Here is an 18,378-nt window from a genome sequence, read left to right as displayed (position 1 = left end):
TTTATTTACAGAGTGTTATTATGTCTTAATGAAATCAAAAATGAGTGCCTAATTTTTCTCATCTGCCCATTTTTCATATTGATTAGTCAAAGTAAAGTAAATAATTATCATTTTATGAAGTACCTTTACATTTTATTACTACTAGTTTTATCTTAATACTGTCCTAACAGAGCATGGATAATATTTTTAAAAATATGGCTTTTGTGGCCACCATCTTGTTTTGTCATATATTGACTGGCATTGAAATAAACTATGAGACATAAATTAAATAATATATGTTATATATAACAATAAGTTATATGCGAAATTTATAAAAAAAAATGCTTTGCTTTGCCTACATTTATTCACGATTTGTTTCAAAAAACCGGTTTCAATAATAACAATTTTTTTAGGAGTTGAATCACAATCTGGTCCATCTAATTCTGAAACTGATGTGAAAACAATTATTTCACAAAGAGGAAAGCCAGTACTTCTTCGCGCGGGCCATAAATATAATTTACATAGGAAAAATAACGGATCCTGTGTTTGGAGATGCTCCAAACGAAGTATATGCAAAGCAAACCTTATTATAAATAATATAGATAACTCTATCAAGCGGGAGGATAGACACAACTGTGAGCCGGATTTTGCGTCAAATGAGTTGGAAGTAGAATTCAACGAGTGCATGGAAAAAGTGAAGACGGATTATACTGTACCCATACCAAGTGTTTTTCGACAGAGTGTTGCTGAGCTAAAAGACAAAGGAACCAACCTTATCCAAAAAATTCCTCAATTTAAAAATGTTAAAAATAAGTTTTACCGAAATAGAAATAAGTCACTGGGTGTAAAAAAACTATGTTCTAACACTTTAAAGCAAGTTGTCGTGCCCGAAAAATTCGAAAGTTTTTTATTAGCTGACTACTACAGCTCGAAGAATAGAATTTTGGTTTTCGCTAGTAATAATTGTAAAACAATATTAGCAAATTGTAATTTGACAGTTTTATGTGACGGAACGTTTAAATTTTGTCTGAAACCCTTCCAGCAATTGTACACCTTACATGTTGATTTAGGAAGCAGTGAAACACATTCTAACATCATACCTGTGATTTATGCATTATTGCCAAACAAAAGTAAAATAACTTACAAAGTGTTGTTTTCCCTGATCAAGAGCCAAATTCCTCAATTCTATCCAAAAAATATTATACTCGACTTCGAGCAGGCAGCAATGTCAGCGATCAAAGATTTATTCCCAGATACTTGCATTTGTGGGTGTTTCTTTCATTTTTGTAGAAGTTTGTGGCGAAAGGCTGATGAAGTAGGCATTACTAAATCTGCACTGGCTCGAAAACATGTAAAAAGATGTACTGTTTTGGCACATTTACCTAAAGAATTTATTGACAGCGGTTGGTTGTACATTATGTCTCAATGCCCCAACGATGAAACAATTGTCCAATTTAATAATTATTTTGTAGAAACATGGTTAAGTGAATCTTCATTTTTTGCTGACAAATGGTCGTGCAGTAACAATCATCACCGTACTACAAATATGGTTGAGAGCTGGCATGCTACTATAAACAAAAAAGTAAACAGTAAACCGAAAAGCATTGCTCATTTTTTGACTATCTTACAACGAGAAGATAATTATTATCAAACTTTAAACTTAAAAGGATCAAATATTACGACAAAACAGAAAGAAACTTGTGCTATTGATAAACATATTGCTACCACAATTACCGAACTCAGACTCGGAAACATAAATATTGAATTATGTATCGAAATTCTTATATTATAATTTTTCGAATATTTTGATTTGACAATTAATAAGAACAAAAATCGTGATCTGTGATGTGTACTGACAATTATTGTATGTAGTAAGAAGTAGTTATAACAAGCCAAATGCTCTTGTGATATTATTGATTTTTATACTTAGAATGCTTTAGTGATATTGTTGATTATATTTGATATTTTTTATTACATTTTTAAACTTAGATAATAACAAGCCAAATGCTTTTGTGATATTGTTGATTATATTTTATATTTTTGATTACATTTTTAAACTTAGATAATAACAAGCCAAATGCTTTTGTGATATTGTTGATTATATTTTATATTTTTGATTACATTTTTATACTTAGATAATAACAAGCCAAATGCTTTTGTGATATTGTTGATTATATTTTATATTTTTGATTACATTTTTAAACTTAGATAATAACAAGCCAAATGCTTTTGTGATATTGTTGATTATATTTTATATTTTTGATTACATTTTTATACTTAGATAATAACAAGCCAAATGCTTTTGTGATATTGTTGATTATATTTTATATTTTTGATTACATTTTTAAACTTAGATAATAACAAGCCAAATGCTTTTGTGATATTGTTGATTATATTTTATATTTTTGATTACATTTTTAAACTTAGATAATAACAAGCCAAATGCTTTTGTGATATTGTTGATTATATTTTATATTTTTGATTACATTTTTAAACTTAGATAATAACAAGCCAAATGGTTTTGTGATATTGTTGATTATATTTTATATTTTTGATTACATTTTTATACTTAGATAATAACAAGTCAAAATGCTTTTGTGATATTGTTGATTCTATTTTTTAATGTTGATCATATTTTTATACTTAGCTAATGAACAAGCCAAGTGCTTTTGAGAATATATATTGTTTTACTTTGATTATTATTTGGTGTAACATGTTTTTATATTTTTGAGATGTTGATTTGTGAAATATATCTAAATTATGATATAATAACATTTTGTTTAATTTTAAAGTCCAACCATAAAATATTAAACGTTTTTAAAAAGGATTTTTGTAGTTGACTGTACTAAGTTACCTCACATTTTTATGGTCGTGCGAGTTGACGACAGAAATATTAGGTAAATTCGAAAGGTGCCAAGTCGCCCGATCGGGCGAGATTTGTCGTGCGAGATGACGAATAACCCGTATTTTTATACTCAAGATACTTGCGATTGTTAGGTACATCCGCACTTTTAGTAGGTATGTTTGTAAATAGGTAGGTATTAATAATAATTTATGAAGTTGAAATACGAATTTTATTATAACCGAAATATTATAAGTAGCTTCTTGTAGATTTTACAATAAAATATTAATAACAGCTGAAAAGTATCGGCTTCGCCTTTCGTTACATAAAGTTACCTAAACTTAGATATTGTGATGTAGGTATAATACAGGGTGAATTTTTAAAACGGGCCTTCAGGGCCAAATCCGAAACTATAAGGATTAGCGAAAATTGCTGAAAGGAGTTACGAGGCCGATTTTGATAAAAACTAAAACTGCATCATTAGTTTTTTAAAATATTTTTTTCCTTAGCCGGGAATCGAACGAGTTCATTTTGAAAAAAAATGACACCTCTATATTATTCCACTATCTGATAGTGTCGCTTATAAGGATCAAATTCTGGGAAGTAATGTTATGTGACAAATTAAAGGAAAAGGAAAATTTTAAAGAAAATACGTATTTTTCCATACATTGGCATACTAATCCTTAAGGATTATACATAACAAATTATTTATGTATAATTCTTTAGAAACAGACATAAGTCATACCATTGAAGAATTTGTTGGTTAATCAACTAATTATTCGATGTTATGACTATGACATACGGCTTAGTATGAGAAAGTAATAGTTTGGCAAATAAGTTACCGCTGTTTTTGGGATTTATTTTTTAATGAAAATAGATAACTGATTAAATAGTAAATTCTTATTGTTTGTTGTTTACAAGTTCGTTTCAACGTTAAATATGATTTTCTATATCTCTTTTTTTTAGTAATCACTCGGATTTGACTCTAAAAAGTAATTGTCGCAAATTGTCAACTTTACATCTGTATTAAACGAAACTCCGCCCATAGCAAGTAAATCTATTTTAATGGTCCTAAAAATAACCTTAGCTAAGTCGGACATAAAAATATAAATTATTGGGAAACAAAACGTCCATTCCGAATGATTAGAAACATTGAGCCAAACAAAATGTTAATACACGAAATGTTTAAATTGATGAATGGCGGGAACTTAACTGCCAAATTAATATGAAAAAATATGTATTTTCTTAAAATTGAGGCTTTTCCTTTAGTTTGTCATTTATCATTACTTTCCAGATTTTGATCCTTATAAGCGACACTATCAAATAGTGGAATAATATAGAGGGTCCATTTTTTTCAAAATGAACTCGTTCGATTCCCGGCTAGGGAAAAAGTTATTTTAAAAAAGTAATGATGCAGTTTTAGTTTTTATCAAAATCGGCCTCGTAACTCCTTTCAGCATTTTTAGCTAATCCTTATAGTTTCGGATTTGGCCCTGAAGGCCCGTTTTAAAAATTCACCCTGTATATCTATGTCGATGTTTAATGTAAGAAACAATAAAACGTAAAGGTACTTTACGTATATCAGTGTCAATGTTCTGTTGAAATATTTACCTACCTATCATTACAAATAGATACCTACTTAGATGAGCAAGGTGCTGGTAAATTTTATCATTATGCAATTGTTTCAAAGCAAGTAAGTTTATATAATCTAATAGTGATAGCCCAAGCATGTATATTATGTTGCTTTCTCAAGTCGCAGAATATAGTTCTTATATAATGCGCCTATAGGCGACAGGCATGTAGAAACGTAGTTTAGTGGAATTTGAGGAACATTAATAGTACCAGCCAGAAGGAAGTTTTTTCAATAATACAACAACTTCATAAATTTCTTTCTTTATTTAAACCAAATATATTACATACACATAGGTATATTTTCACTTACAATCTATTCAACAGTCACTGCATGGATGTATTTGATATATTATAGAAAAAAATTACTGTAAGCGTACAAAAATAATTATTCAGCTTTGTTTCCAAGTTTTTATTCTTAAACTACTAAACATATTTGATATTTTCTTTAAAAAAATAGGCCTCAACCTAGGGCCAAACTCTAAGAATAATTGATTATGCATTTATGACTCGGATGAGTCCTATACGGGACATCTACTCCGTACACCCGCCAACGAAGTTTCAACGAAGTGTTTGAAGCCTTACAGAGACTTAGATATAAAATGTCTAATATTGTTATTATTCAAGAAACTCGTCCGTATACAGACTTACAGATTTACGGAGAGTTCCGAAATTCGTGCATTTTCTCTGCATTATGTGGAAGTAGGAATTTCCCGAAACTTCGGACGATTTTACGGAGTAGGTATCCTGGCTCGTCACCTTATTTGGCGAAGTTTTCAGAAAGGTTAATTACACATAAAAAAAAAATCACATCTCTGTTAATAGGTAAATTATTTAAGTGGCTGACATTCATTATTATTAGGAGTAATATATTTATTAGAGGCTACTTTTAAAAAATTCGTCATATGATTATGGAAATGCATATATCCGACATATACCGTACAACTAACTGGATGCTATGTAAGCTACCATTTTTGAGTTATTGCATAGATTTCATAGTATAAGTAATTAAGTATGTCTGTAAAAAACTGCCATCTATTGAATCGAGGTGGGTACTAATTTTTATGTAAAAATCAGTAGAGCATTGATACGCTATACCAAAGTTATGGAAGGACGAACAAACGCTTCTGTACGCTTCTGTAATTGCTCGATAGAATAACACTTTTAGTACGATTTAGTAAGCTTGTGCAGACCTTATCCATGAAGCAACAAAAGTCATAAGTGCGCGACGCCCTGCAGTACGTAATATACTCTTATCGATAACCGCTTTTGGATTTTTTTGGATTCAATTTTTATATATTTTGTTTTTATTATTTATTATGCAGTGATGCTTGCTGCCGCTATGCTTTTATGTATTTAGATGATGTCGACAAAAGTGAGTTATACGGTTGTACAAAACTAACCTTCCCATAAGATCGGTAAGTGCGAAAGGGAAAACAATACGCGTTTCGTTTGCTGTTTTACTGTCTCGTGGGTATGGCGTTCGTAATCTTAATATAGTGAAATGTTCAATGTAAAAAGTGTGTTTTGTTACATTACATTCGAATACCTGCAATCAGTACCCACCTTTAGTACCAATAAACTAAGCCAGCCACTCGAGCCACTAAAATGTCATGTGAGTTATCGTGTGTCAATCAGCAGTCTTCATTGGGCAATCATAACCTCAACTGAGAGAGTTCTTGCAGCAAGGCAGCTTCGTTCTCGATCTTGGCTAGCTGGTTCAGCTCGAGCTGCTTACCGGCCGCCTTTTGCGCCTTCAATTTATCTATATCGCTTAGTTTCTGAAAAGGAAACAGGTAATGTAAAAATATGCGGGATGAGTGACGAAACCACCCTTCCAAAGAGTAACAAGTACACAACACGATTATTGTTTTATTGTAAAAGTGATGTAGTGGTAGTGCTGACGTGATAGCACGTTACAGATATAATTTACCACAAGTACTTACTATAAAATGATATTAATTATAGCATATCGTTGATCTTCCGATCACAGAAACAGGGTAGAGTATGCGCAGAAAACCATCTGAACTAATAGTACTGCTAACCAACATAATTTTTAATTTGTATGGGTTGATTAGTGTCGTACGTCAACAATGCTATTTTGTGTGATAGAAATTATCAAGAGCAATAAAAGTCAAAGTATGTGTAGGCAATTTTTTTTGTGAATTTAACATCACATTCGTATCTTCCTAAGTCAATGTAAGTCGTACCTTATTGATGTTCTTAATCTTCTTGTCCTTATCAGGGTCCCCTGTGGAGATGAAGGGCGGGCGCGAGGCTTGTGGCGTAGTGGGCGGCGGCGAGGTCTCGCGCTCGCCCGCGCGCTTCGCCTTACGGGCTTCGCGCTTCTCTTTCTGTTTTATTGCTTGTTTAGACGGCGCCGCTGCAAAAAGAATATATTTTTGAAATTTCAACTAGAATTAAATAGTCAATTAATTCGTTATTACTCATTTTAATTGTGTGATTATTATTTGGTGCATAATTGAATAACATCTCTTTTTTTTTCTTTTTTTTAATATTATGTTACAAATTAGAACGTTTTTATTAATCGATAAATTAAGAATCACTTTTCTTTAATTTATTTATTAAAATTAATTAATTAATTTATTTATTTTTTATTTAAATTAATTTATTTTACTGTGTTAATAACATATAATTTTAACGGTCTCGTAAGGGTATTTTTAAATTAATAGGCGAATATAGTGCCGGCGTCGCAGCTGTCACTGTCACGCCCTCTCGCAAGTTGTCGCCCAAATATTAGCTCACTGTTGCTTATATTTCCCTTGGATGTGCATGTGTGCTAGTATCTAGCATCTATCTATCACAATAATACCCGAACAAATTGGAAAATCTTCGTTGATCGAAATCAATTATATCACATATTTTTTAATTCAAAATGGCGGCTTTTGCTAATCTTGATATAGAATGAGCTATAAATTTATAAATTACAGAAACATTTTTTTGTCATACCATTAACATTTTCACCAGGCTTATGCGGCTTCTCATATTCGTGCAGCGTAAAGGTGGACGGTTTGTTCCTTGCGCCGGGCGGGCGGTACGCGGCGGCTGGCTTCACGGTGGCGTCCTGGATGCCCTTTGGTGCACTCTTGGATAGTTCGCTCTTCGCGTACGAGCCCGGCTGCCAGTTGATCGCTAAAAGGTACTCCTTCTCGAGGTAAGGCCGCTTGTGCATGAGCACGCCGGTGTGGTGCCAGATTTTGTATCTAGAAAAAATGAAATTTCGTTACAACTTGAACCATTTTATTATGTTATGAGTGATACACAAATACAAGTACATAAATACCACTCATCAAATCACGTACGATTTTTGAAAATACTCGTAACACATCACGCCAAATTCTGATTTTAAAGTTATTTCATATTGTATAATTTGCATTTCCTTTCAGTAACCCATAGCCACCCATAAGGCTTTCTACGAAGTTTAATCGACTGCTTTCCTATGACATCAACCAATACTGACGGCCTATTATGCATTCCGAAGAGCGCGCACGAAATTTACCACCACTGGTCACCCATCCAATTTTCGACCGCGCCCGACGTCACTTAACTTTGTACATCAATTAAGATTCACACAGGCTGCACGGCTAATCGTCCTTTGGAGTTATTGAACAAAAATATATCAACCGTTGTACGTCAAATATGTCAAAAGTACTAACCCATTGCTAACAGTGAGCCGGGGATACGTGGTGGCGGTGAGGAAGGTCTCGCCGCGCGGGTCCCACTGCAGGCAGGTGGTGTCGGGCGCGGAGCACGAGCCCAGCTTCTTGTACCCGCGGAGGTCCCACACCTCGATGTGACCCGTCGCTATGTTGCCGAAACCGCCCAGGAGGACTAGTGCGGTGGGATTAAGGAATAATAATATATGCAGATTGGCACAGACAAGTCAACAATTTGATTATTTTCTTACAGATAAGTCTCAGGGCTTGTAACAGTAGTAAAGGATTGCGCGTTGATTTGACGGACTAATATATAATAACTATGTATTTCAAATATTTTTTAGCCCCGAAATGTGTAAGTAACAATGACCTTAAACTTTGAGAACAATAGGACAACTAATATTTAAAATGGGATTCTACATAGAAACAATGTGAGTAGTACAATACCAAACGGGTAAGTTTTGTAACTGGACTATTAGGTTCTTTCGACCATAAGGTCCAATTTCAGTTTCTAAAACACACGTCTAATAATATTTTTAATTGCTGAACATAGTCCAATTATTCAGCAATAATAATAATGAATAAATCATTTGAAAAGGATATTATTCCCCTCTGGCGGGAAGTAGATAGCGTTCCAGGCGCCAGAGCCGAACTCGAACAGCGGTTCGCACTTAGCGTTGAAGATGGTCGCCTTGGCTGGAGCATGGCCGTACACCGCCACCCACTCATTCCAGCTGCCTGGGTTCCAGGCGATCGCGTGGATTGGACCCTCCTTGCCTGCGGAGATTGGTTACTTACATATATTCGTCTATCATTAAATGTAAGTCATTTATATATTTACTTTGAATTGTGTTAATAATCATAATGCTTCACTTTCTATTCAACGTTTCATTGTAACAGTTATATTGCATATCAGTTCAGGTATCACGATTCGGTTTGCATGGACGTTCTTGCCATGGACGTGCAAGACGTGGAATAAACTTCCTTCTGAGGTATTCCCAGAGCTCTATGACGTGAGGATCTTCAAAAAAGGTGTAAAAAGAGCTTTGCTTCAAAGCCGGCGATGCATTGGCGAGTTCTGTGGTGTTGCAAATGTCCATAGGCGAGGGTAACTGCTTTCCATCATAATCATCCATAAAAAAAAGGGTTTTGAAGCAACAACAACAAGACCGTGTATTAAAAACTTACTGAACATTACATTTCCTGCATTCCCTTTTATATCTCCATGTGCCAGCGTTTGTTTCCCATAATATGAGCCGCCAGTTTTGTCCACCTGTTGTCAATAATTAAAATAATTATTATACCTAAATGTAGAAATCTAACATGCTGATGACTGATATGATGGTAAGTGGCAGATGCCATTGTCTGTGATCCACTGTAGATCGAATCAAAGTACTACTTGAGATCAAACATAGATGCAGATCTATGCTTAAGGGCAAATTTGGAATACCTCATATAAGTGTCTGTCACAGAACATAAGTAGAATAACAGCTATAGCTCAACATTAGATGTGTTAAACAGAAATAGGTGTAGCTGTTGTGGTAATATGTAATACCGATCTGACAATTAAGAATTAACAAAATATAATACTAACATCACTCTGTGTCATAACAAATACATTTGTTCCTCGTCTATTCCAGTAGAATGCTGCTTTATCAGCTTGGAAGGATGACCGGCTCACGACAGTTTGAGTTATATCGAATTGGGGGTATTTAAATATGCGCCAGAATGACGGCTGGCCGGCTTTACCTGAAATGAATGGAAATAATTATGATTTAATTATCTTACTACTTGATAGTTACCAGTTCTATTTTTTTTAGTAGCAAACATGTCATGCGTAAAAATTACTACCTTAGAACAATCTTCAAAGAGCAAAATGAATGGAAAACTTGAATTCCTTTTTATCTTTTTTTATACAACAACAACTACTACTTAATAACACTAAAACTAAAGAGAAGAATGTTAACAATTTTGCTTTTTTGTACTGATGTTGGTGGATTTGTCTTGAGAAATACTGGCCTAATTTTTGTCATTTATGTTATTAATACAATACAACTCAAAAACATACCTAAAGTAAATATAGACAAGTAGTAATTTGGAGCTGGGCTCGGAGAAATTGTGAAACATTTTAACTTTTCAGCCGATATTTGCTGCACATAGCGATCAAGTTTCCCATCTTCATACACCAGAATCCTATTGTTGATCTGTATGGCAAACAACTTCTCATCTGAAGACCATTTTGGCTCCCTGAGGTAGATAATAATGGTAATTCAACAATTGAGTAAAGAAGATTGAGTATTGTAGAAAAAAATATACAGGGTGAATTTTTCAAATAGGCCAAATTCGAAACCATAAGGATTAGCGAAAAATGCTGAAAGGAGTTACGAGGCCGATTTTGATAGAAACTAAAACTGCACATTATTAGTTTTTTAAAATACCTTTTTCCCTAGCCGGGAATTGAACCAGTTCATTTAGGAAAAAAATACACCCTCTATATTATCAGCATTTTCTGCTAATCCTTATAGTTTTGGATTTGGCCATGAAGGCCCATTTGAAAAATTCACCCTGTATAATCTGTAAATTTCAATATAATACATACCCATCAGACTGACTTTTTTGTACAAAAGATCCAACTAGTTCGCCATTTGATGACTTATATACAAGAATATTGGGTTTACCCTGAAAAGAAAGTATGTACATTGTAGGTATATCCTTTCAAGTTATGTAATAAAAGAAATGTATAATGAAGTGTGAAGAAAAATAAAAACATCAATATTAAGCATTGTATTTGGCAATAAATGTAATGTTCATATACATAAATCATATATCACAGTGGAAAGTCTATTAACTGAACTTATTGTTGTGTGTTATTTGTTGTTAGGCATTCAGATAACGGAATGTATGAAGAAACAAAAGATTTTGTGCATATTTTGTAGTTTATCTAAAAAAATGTTTTCGGGCAAGATTACCTGAGGATTATCTTTTGTCATTACAAACATCTCCCGAAGGGTGATGTAGGTGTCGAGAGGAGAAAAGAACATGTCTTTGGCATTTCCTTCTATAGTTGCTGCAACCGACCAGTCTGCACATGATACTATCTCTGCCCTACAACATAATACAATATTTATTCCAAGGTTCCACAGCAGTGACACATTTGCAATTAGGTGCAGTGAAAATCAAACTTGAGATTTATTTACATAATTCTACATTGGAGCAACGTGATATGATACCCCAGGCCTTCTACAGTCCTGTAGAGAAATGTAGTTCCACTAGTGGGATATAAAGAAGACTCGCTGCTACATATTATAAATAAATTGTAGGTACTTACTTTTTATCTGTCCTATAAGCTAAGTAGGTGCCCTTGGGGCTAAATACCAAACTGCGTATATTGACCGTCGTTTCATCTCTGAGAACTTTCTCGTCATATGGTTCTTGCAATTCAATCAAAAATAAACCTTTATTGGTTAAACCTGCAAGGATAATATAATTTTTAACTATTTTGTAACCTCAATCGCAGAAAATGACAACCGGCTTATAATTATTTATGAAAGAATATGGATACCTGCGATATGCGGTGTCGCACTCATTTTTAAAGCAAATATTTATTTAAATATCAGTTAACTACTAATTATTCATTTTTTATTAGAAAAGCAACTAAAAATTATTACACGTGTGGATATTTGTTGTTGACATTTGCATTTTTTTATTTTTAAAGTTCAGCGCCTTCAGCAGTCAGTGAACCTGCAAGGAAAAATGATCATTCAGTCAGAAGAAAATAAATAAACTAAGAAGTTATTTATTTCAAATGAGTTTTTTTCAAACTATAATGTATAAATAAAACTAATTCGAGTTGTAAACTTTTTAGGTACGAGTTTGAATTTGTTTAATTACAATGAACAGTCGTAATTAATTTGTTTTCCTACTGGCAGCCCTGAAAACTAGTCAAAAATTCAAAATGGCGTTGCATTCTTGTAAATTAAATGTGTGATGGTATTTTCTCAAAGAATTTCTTGCGCGATTTGCAAACAACAATAATTTAAATGAGTCAGTGCTGTAAATAGTTTGTCTTTCGATGTTTAGTACCAAAGCACAGCTTCAGAAACGTACTCCACAAAATGGAACTGATCGTGAAAACTACTTGTCACTGTTAGTGGACGAATTTATAAATTCTTCGTCTTTCGGTAAGAGTTTAATTAATTTCCGTTATTTCATTATACAAATTGGTAAATATTTATGTATATTCACAACTTTTTTCGTGAATAATACAAGCAATATTTTTTTCTGTTAAAAAGTAGACAAGTAATTACGTATTGATTGTTTAAAAATATTGTTTTGTCCTATTTACAGATGCCAAGAGCCAGGTTTTGGCGAATTTGGCCAATTTTGCTTACGACCCAATTAACTACGTGTACATAAGGGACGTTGGTGTTTTAGACATATTTATACATGTGGTGAAAAGGGAGACCAACCCCAAGTTGCTACAATTTGCATGTGCTGGAATCTGCAATCTTTGTGTTGGTAAGATTATCTTTCTTTTTATTTATTTTCTGTCATATAATATTTTTTCAAGTGCATATAATATCGACGGGTGAAAGGCTATTTGCTTTAAGCGACATTTTGGCAACTTTACAGGAGAGCCATTTAAAGTTGAAAATTTTCGAAAAAAAATCATAACAAAAAAACTACTAAAGCTATTTGAATGAAATAAACTACATTGAAATTAAAATAAAATTATCAAGTTATTGATGTTAGTACGTAATTAATTGGCCTTTAAATTACAAAGATAATTGTCGCTTAATGTAAATTGTCCTGAAATACCTATTTTCCAGAGTAAGGAAAAATGCCTTAAGTGACTTCTTAGACCACAATCAGTGACTGGTGAAACCATTTAAGCGACTCTGTAATACATTTATAGAGCAAGCCAAAACGCCTTATGTCATGAAGTCCAACATAAATAGGAGGAAGCTATTTATCACAACAGCCAATTGAGATTAAAATGACGTGCAGGCTAAAATACTTATATGACATGTAATAGTGAAAAAGTAATGTATGATGTCACATGTTTTACTGATAATATGATCAGTGGCTGTTGAAAGTGCAAACTAGATCTGTAGTAATCACTGAAAATATTAGGAGCTTATAATGAATAATCTAAGAAACATAAACAACAGAACATCAGTAATAGAATTATTTTTTGTATAATAATAGTCACCAATTTTGTATAATAATAGTTATGTTTTTGATTGAAACATTTTGTTCAAATGAATCACGGCAATATACAGTTTCTGATAAACCCGGCGCTTTAAAAAAATAGGATAACACTGTTTAAACGACATTGAAAAATATCTAAATCAAAATGACTATTTGGTTAAAGTACCACACTGAGTAAAAAATAGATGCAGCCGAAAGAACTTAACCGACATTCCATGTCATATTTAGGTAAAGGAAAAATAATATAAGCGACATCACACCGTGTAAACGGTGGAAGTCAAAACGCTTTATGTTACATCTCAATAAAAAATAGGAATATGAAAAATGCTTTAAGCGTTATTGAGTTATTTATTTGCGAATGGAAAATTGGTTTATATCTCGGATCTTTATATTATTGTTCAGTTCAAATGCCCTACTTAAAAAAAAATACGTATTTAACGTCGGTTAAACACTACTATATTGCTAAACTTCCCTAAAATAGGGCCCTTTTAAGCGCCAAAAAAATGCTTCGATTTTAACAAAACCGGGCTCATTCGACGCAGAAAAATTTGCTGATTCCGAATATGTATATAACTCAATATCGGCCAAAATGTCGCTTAAAGCAAATAGCCTTTCACCCCTCGATATAATATACATTTTTGGTTTATAATTATGATTAAATACAGACAAGAAACATTGACAAATTTGTGTAAATGACCTTAATGTTCTATTTTAAACATATGACCTAGGCCGAGGCTTAGGAACCTTATAATAAAAATAAATTGCATAATAGGCCACGGCCTTCCAATTGAATCAAAACTGGTATTCTGCCTATTAGACGAGTTACCAGTAATTAATTGATAACATAATTAGTATTGCGTTCATTAAATATTTAAAAGAAAACGAGTTTTGATTGAAAATATTATCAAATACAGTCTCCTATTGTTATCGGCATATAGAACTGAATCAGGGGTCTTAAGGTCACTAGATATTAGATATTTAGGGTACTCAGAAACATAAAATACTAAGTTGATTAATTTTAGTTCTTAATCTCATTTCAGATCCATTAAATGTGCAGTACCTTTTGGATAATGCAGCTTTCCCTCCATTAATGACACAACTGAGATGTGACCACAATGATATTGTAGCTGATGTCATCACTATATTTATATACCTCAAGAGCAGTGGTAAAGACATTAATTTACACACACCAGAGATAACACAACAGATGAATGTATTAAAACAGTCTGAAAATAAAGTGATTGGTAATTTGGCATCCATTTTTCTCAATGATGTAAGCCTAGCAAACTAAAAATAGGAGTTTATTGATAAAAGGAGCAGTAAGTAAGGAAAAATGAACAAAATGCTCTCAAATAGGTTCCCGTACATAGCAGTAAATAATAAGAACTATCAGAAGATATGTAAAATTCACACTACTTCGTTTAGTAGTGCTTCTTTTAAGGCGGGTGATAAAATACGGATACAGAAAACCTTGACACAAAAAGATCTGGACACATTCTCGAATCTTACAAGCGATCATAACTATTTGCACAAAAATAATGGGAATATGAGGCCTATAGTGCATGGAGCACTCTTAAATGGCTTGGTTGCGGGATTAATAGGAACGCACTTACCTGGACCAGGTACTATACTTGTTTCACAAACAATGAAATTTCCTAATAAGTGCTTTGTTGGAGAGAAACTTACTATCAGTGTGGAACTGGTGGACGTGAGAAAGATTCTAAAAGTTAAATTCTTCTGTATCGTGGAAGAAGAGAAGAAAGTGGTGTTCGAAGGTGAGGCTAAACTCATGTTGGCCAAAGACTGTTGAAGTGATAGTTTTGAACAATGTTAATGAGATTTCTGAATAAAGTTTACATTTTCATATAAGCTATTTAATAGTAGAATAAGATATGCTAGTGAGATTCTATATGGAGTTGGGTCTCAATGTGATTAGCACCATGTTGTGCCAATCAAAAAGATTTTGGTGTAAATGGGTACATTTTACTTGAGATGAGCGGTATGTTAATCAACATAGAATATTTTTTAAATTATGCAGGCATATTATTCTCAGGACCATTTTATTTTTGTAATTTAGTAATTGCAACTGCAACCATGAAGTTACAAATTATATATTGGAAAAAAGGACACATTTTTTTAAAGAATTATGTGTTACCAAGAAGTGAATAAATGAGCAATAATAACCTTATTATAAATGAAAATTTTACCTTTTTATTTTTTTCTGATTTATTATATCTGTTTATTCATATTAGGTCCATCATGGATTACTAAATTCAAATCTCTTGGACCACAAGTAAATTTATTTAACAATTTTCTGAAAACATGTGTGAAGTAGCACTTGTCAGGGAAAGTTAACTTTTAAGGTATGCAATAAAATATATTACATTTTGCATTTGTTTATAATATATTGTTAATATTACGTTAATTTGTATTTTGTTTTTTTTTTGCTTTGTACCTTTTTGCACCAAGGGTGTAACTATGATTAAGAAATATTCAGATATTCATGAAGTACAATTTAGATTTATCTTTCGTCTATATCAAATGAAGAATAAACAATTAAATATAAGAATTAAGATTTCTTCTGATTAATCCTCTTATAAATCTGTCCACTTGTCGATTATATAAAATTAAGTCAATAATTAATTAAGACTGATAGTTTTATTATTTATTCCGACCGAAGAGTCTTAAAAGACTTGTAAAGAAACAGAAAACAATTAATATTTGTGTGATATAAATTAAGTATCTTGCCAAATTGCTCACTATAGTTTTTGCTACTCCTCTTGCTGTTTATATTATAATATTATATACGCATTTACATACATAACATTGTTTGGCATTTTTTTCATTCACATAATATGTTATTCTTCAATAAAAAGAGTGATGTTCTCTTATGTGGCATTTGCACTTTATGAGCCAAATTGTGTAAATTAATAAAGGATGACATAACCACAAATTATTACTATTATATAAATAAATTTGTTATGAGAAAATTACATACAATATCAGATAATTTGAAATAAAAAACGAGTAGTACATTTAGTGGTAGTATCAGTCATCATTACTTGGGCATCAATTTTTTAATATAATAATTTGAAAACATATGATTATGGCTGAATTTTGCCCACTGGGCGATCTTTATTGTAAAATAAGATTTATGGAAAGGTAATAATATCTAAACATAACAATATGTATTTATATGCCACTGGTTTACTAGCACTCGAGAATTTTTATTGGGACTTTATATGAAATTAAATAATGTTAAATGAATTATAGATATATTATTAATATTATGATGTTTAAAGCATGGTTTGTAAATTAAATGGAAACCTTTTTGAGATTATTATCCACGCAGATGAAATAAATAATAATGCAGTCATTTGAAAAATTATAAGCGGAGTAGTAAAATATGTGTCCTTCAATTTCTGGTTTATAGCATAGCATGCATGGCGTTCAACTTCAATTTACGTTTTATTTCTGTGAAAAATTAAATAAAGCTGAACGGGCGTGCAGTTCGTGAACTAAGTACAGTGGCGATTAGATGTCATAATTAGTTCGCAATTTGGGATTATTATTTTAAATGATTTGCTGTTGTTCCCTGGCACGTTATGACAGGAGAATCTTAAAATGAGAGGGGCATTAGCTCTCCTTCAAAGCCAGTACACTCTACATTTCAAAATGTCCAAAGGCGACTGAAACTATTTATTGTTTAGTAGCTTGCTTGTCCTTTTTTCTACATTTACCAAAAAATACATTTGTATATGAATATGATGTAATATATTTTGTATTTTTATGCCATTAACTTTGTGAAAGTGATTTTTCGCATAATATCACTGCTGCAAATGCTATCATTTTTGTATAGTTTTAGGGTACCATGTGTTAGGGCTAAAAAGCATACATAGAATACGACGTCGCATAATAACATGTTGCGATGTATTGTCATGATAATCCACAACATCCAGTGGCGGACCTAGCAATAATTTTACGTGCGACATCTCATGGTGGCGGTTCCTAGGCCCTGGCGACTTTTTTTTAAGCTCTCATCCTATGGTTACGCCGCAGAATATGTATGTTGCAGCCTTACGTAGTAACAGCCTAGCCTCTTTACTGAACAGTGACGGTGTTTTGGGCACCTTTCGCACTGCCGTATTGTCGCCCCTGACAACATGCATAAAATAAATGTAGCGACAGCGTATCGTATGTATGTTTTAGCCTGTAGCTGTAGTGTTGATTTTTCAGTATTACCTTTGCAATCTTTATGTGCATGTCAGTTGTTTTGTTGGTATATTTAAATAATTTAAAACTTTGTTGTTTTGTATTTGTTTATTTCACGCTATTTGCATACTCGTGATCTAATGTACGTATTTACGCGTAAGTTAGTAATAGTTAACTCTGTTGTATAAAACAAGTAATGTTTTCATTTAATTACACGTCATTCATACAATGAGTCAAGTGTTTTATTTTAATATAATATTTTTAGATTACTCGTCACTGTGTTTTACATGACTCTTAATTAATAATACCTTTATTATAGTGTCCTAAAAAGTATGGACATAAGGAAAAAGAAAATCATAATTAAAAAAAAATCAGGCGGACATACTTCTTTTTCTAAGTCTGTAGATAATAAGTCCGTCATAGAAAACTATTCGCATTATGCTCACTTCTTTTGAATGGATTAGAATATCGAAACCTATAAGAAAAAACTTCCTGCTGATTTCACTGCAACTTGATTTCAAAGCCTGCTGATTTCACAGGCAAAGTCACCACACCTTTCTACCAAAGGGAGACTTACATATCAGAGGCGTTTAACTTAGTCCTTAGATAACAATGCATCTGTGGCCGAACTCGGGAGTCTTAATCTAATTTAAAGTTGATGATAGATGTTCATGGGCGGCAGTAACCACTTTCCATCAGGCGGAGTGTAAGCTTGTTTGGTACTTCTATATTATAAAAATAACTATAAACAAAAATACTGTCCTTGCTTAGTGAAACCGTATTAAAATTCATATTTCCATAATAAGGGATTACCCTGTATACCTATAT

At 32.6% G+C, this 18,378-nt stretch overlaps 3 protein-coding genes across 3 annotated transcripts; 2 read left to right on the top strand and 1 right to left on the bottom strand.

The window, feature by feature from the left end:
- Positions 1–4,698: 4,698 nt before the first annotated feature.
- Positions 4,699–11,849, bottom strand: eIF2A (eukaryotic translation initiation factor 2A). Its single transcript, XM_073079719.1, has 12 exons — positions 11,690–11,849; positions 11,456–11,597; positions 11,097–11,232; positions 10,727–10,806; positions 10,196–10,374; positions 9,722–9,876; positions 9,316–9,400; positions 8,731–8,904; positions 8,128–8,305; positions 7,421–7,674; positions 6,661–6,833; positions 4,699–6,231 (listed from the first exon to the last, which is right to left on the bottom strand). The coding sequence occupies exons 1-12, from the start codon at positions 11,712–11,714 to the stop codon at positions 6,106–6,108; spliced, it is 1,707 nt and encodes a 568-aa protein (XP_072935820.1). The 5' UTR covers positions 11,715–11,849; the 3' UTR covers positions 4,699–6,105.
- Positions 11,850–12,065: 216 nt separating this feature from the next.
- LOC140747335 (armadillo repeat-containing protein 7) lies at positions 12,066–14,629 on the top strand. The gene is made up of 3 exons (XM_073079726.1): positions 12,066–12,308; positions 12,475–12,645; positions 14,379–14,629. The coding sequence occupies exons 1-3, from the start codon at positions 12,200–12,202 to the stop codon at positions 14,627–14,629; spliced, it is 531 nt and encodes a 176-aa protein (XP_072935827.1). The 5' UTR covers positions 12,066–12,199.
- Positions 14,630–14,671: 42 nt separating this feature from the next.
- Positions 14,672–17,782, top strand: LOC140747336 (hydroxyacyl-thioester dehydratase type 2, mitochondrial-like). Its single transcript, XM_073079727.1, has one exon. It carries the CDS (start codon positions 14,672–14,674, stop codon positions 15,146–15,148), a length of 477 nt encoding a protein of 158 aa, XP_072935828.1. The 3' UTR covers positions 15,149–17,782.
- Positions 17,783–18,378: the final 596 nt, after the last annotated feature.

Source organism: Epargyreus clarus, unplaced genomic scaffold, assembly GCF_041222505.1.
Source record: "Epargyreus clarus isolate Ecla_fem2 unplaced genomic scaffold, WU_Ecla_fem_2.2 ptg000014l, whole genome shotgun sequence".
NCBI classification, from domain to species: domain Eukaryota; kingdom Metazoa; phylum Arthropoda; class Insecta; order Lepidoptera; family Hesperiidae; genus Epargyreus; species Epargyreus clarus.
The sequence above is the reverse complement of the archived record's forward strand: the minus strand, read 5'-3'. Positions and strand labels throughout refer to the sequence as shown.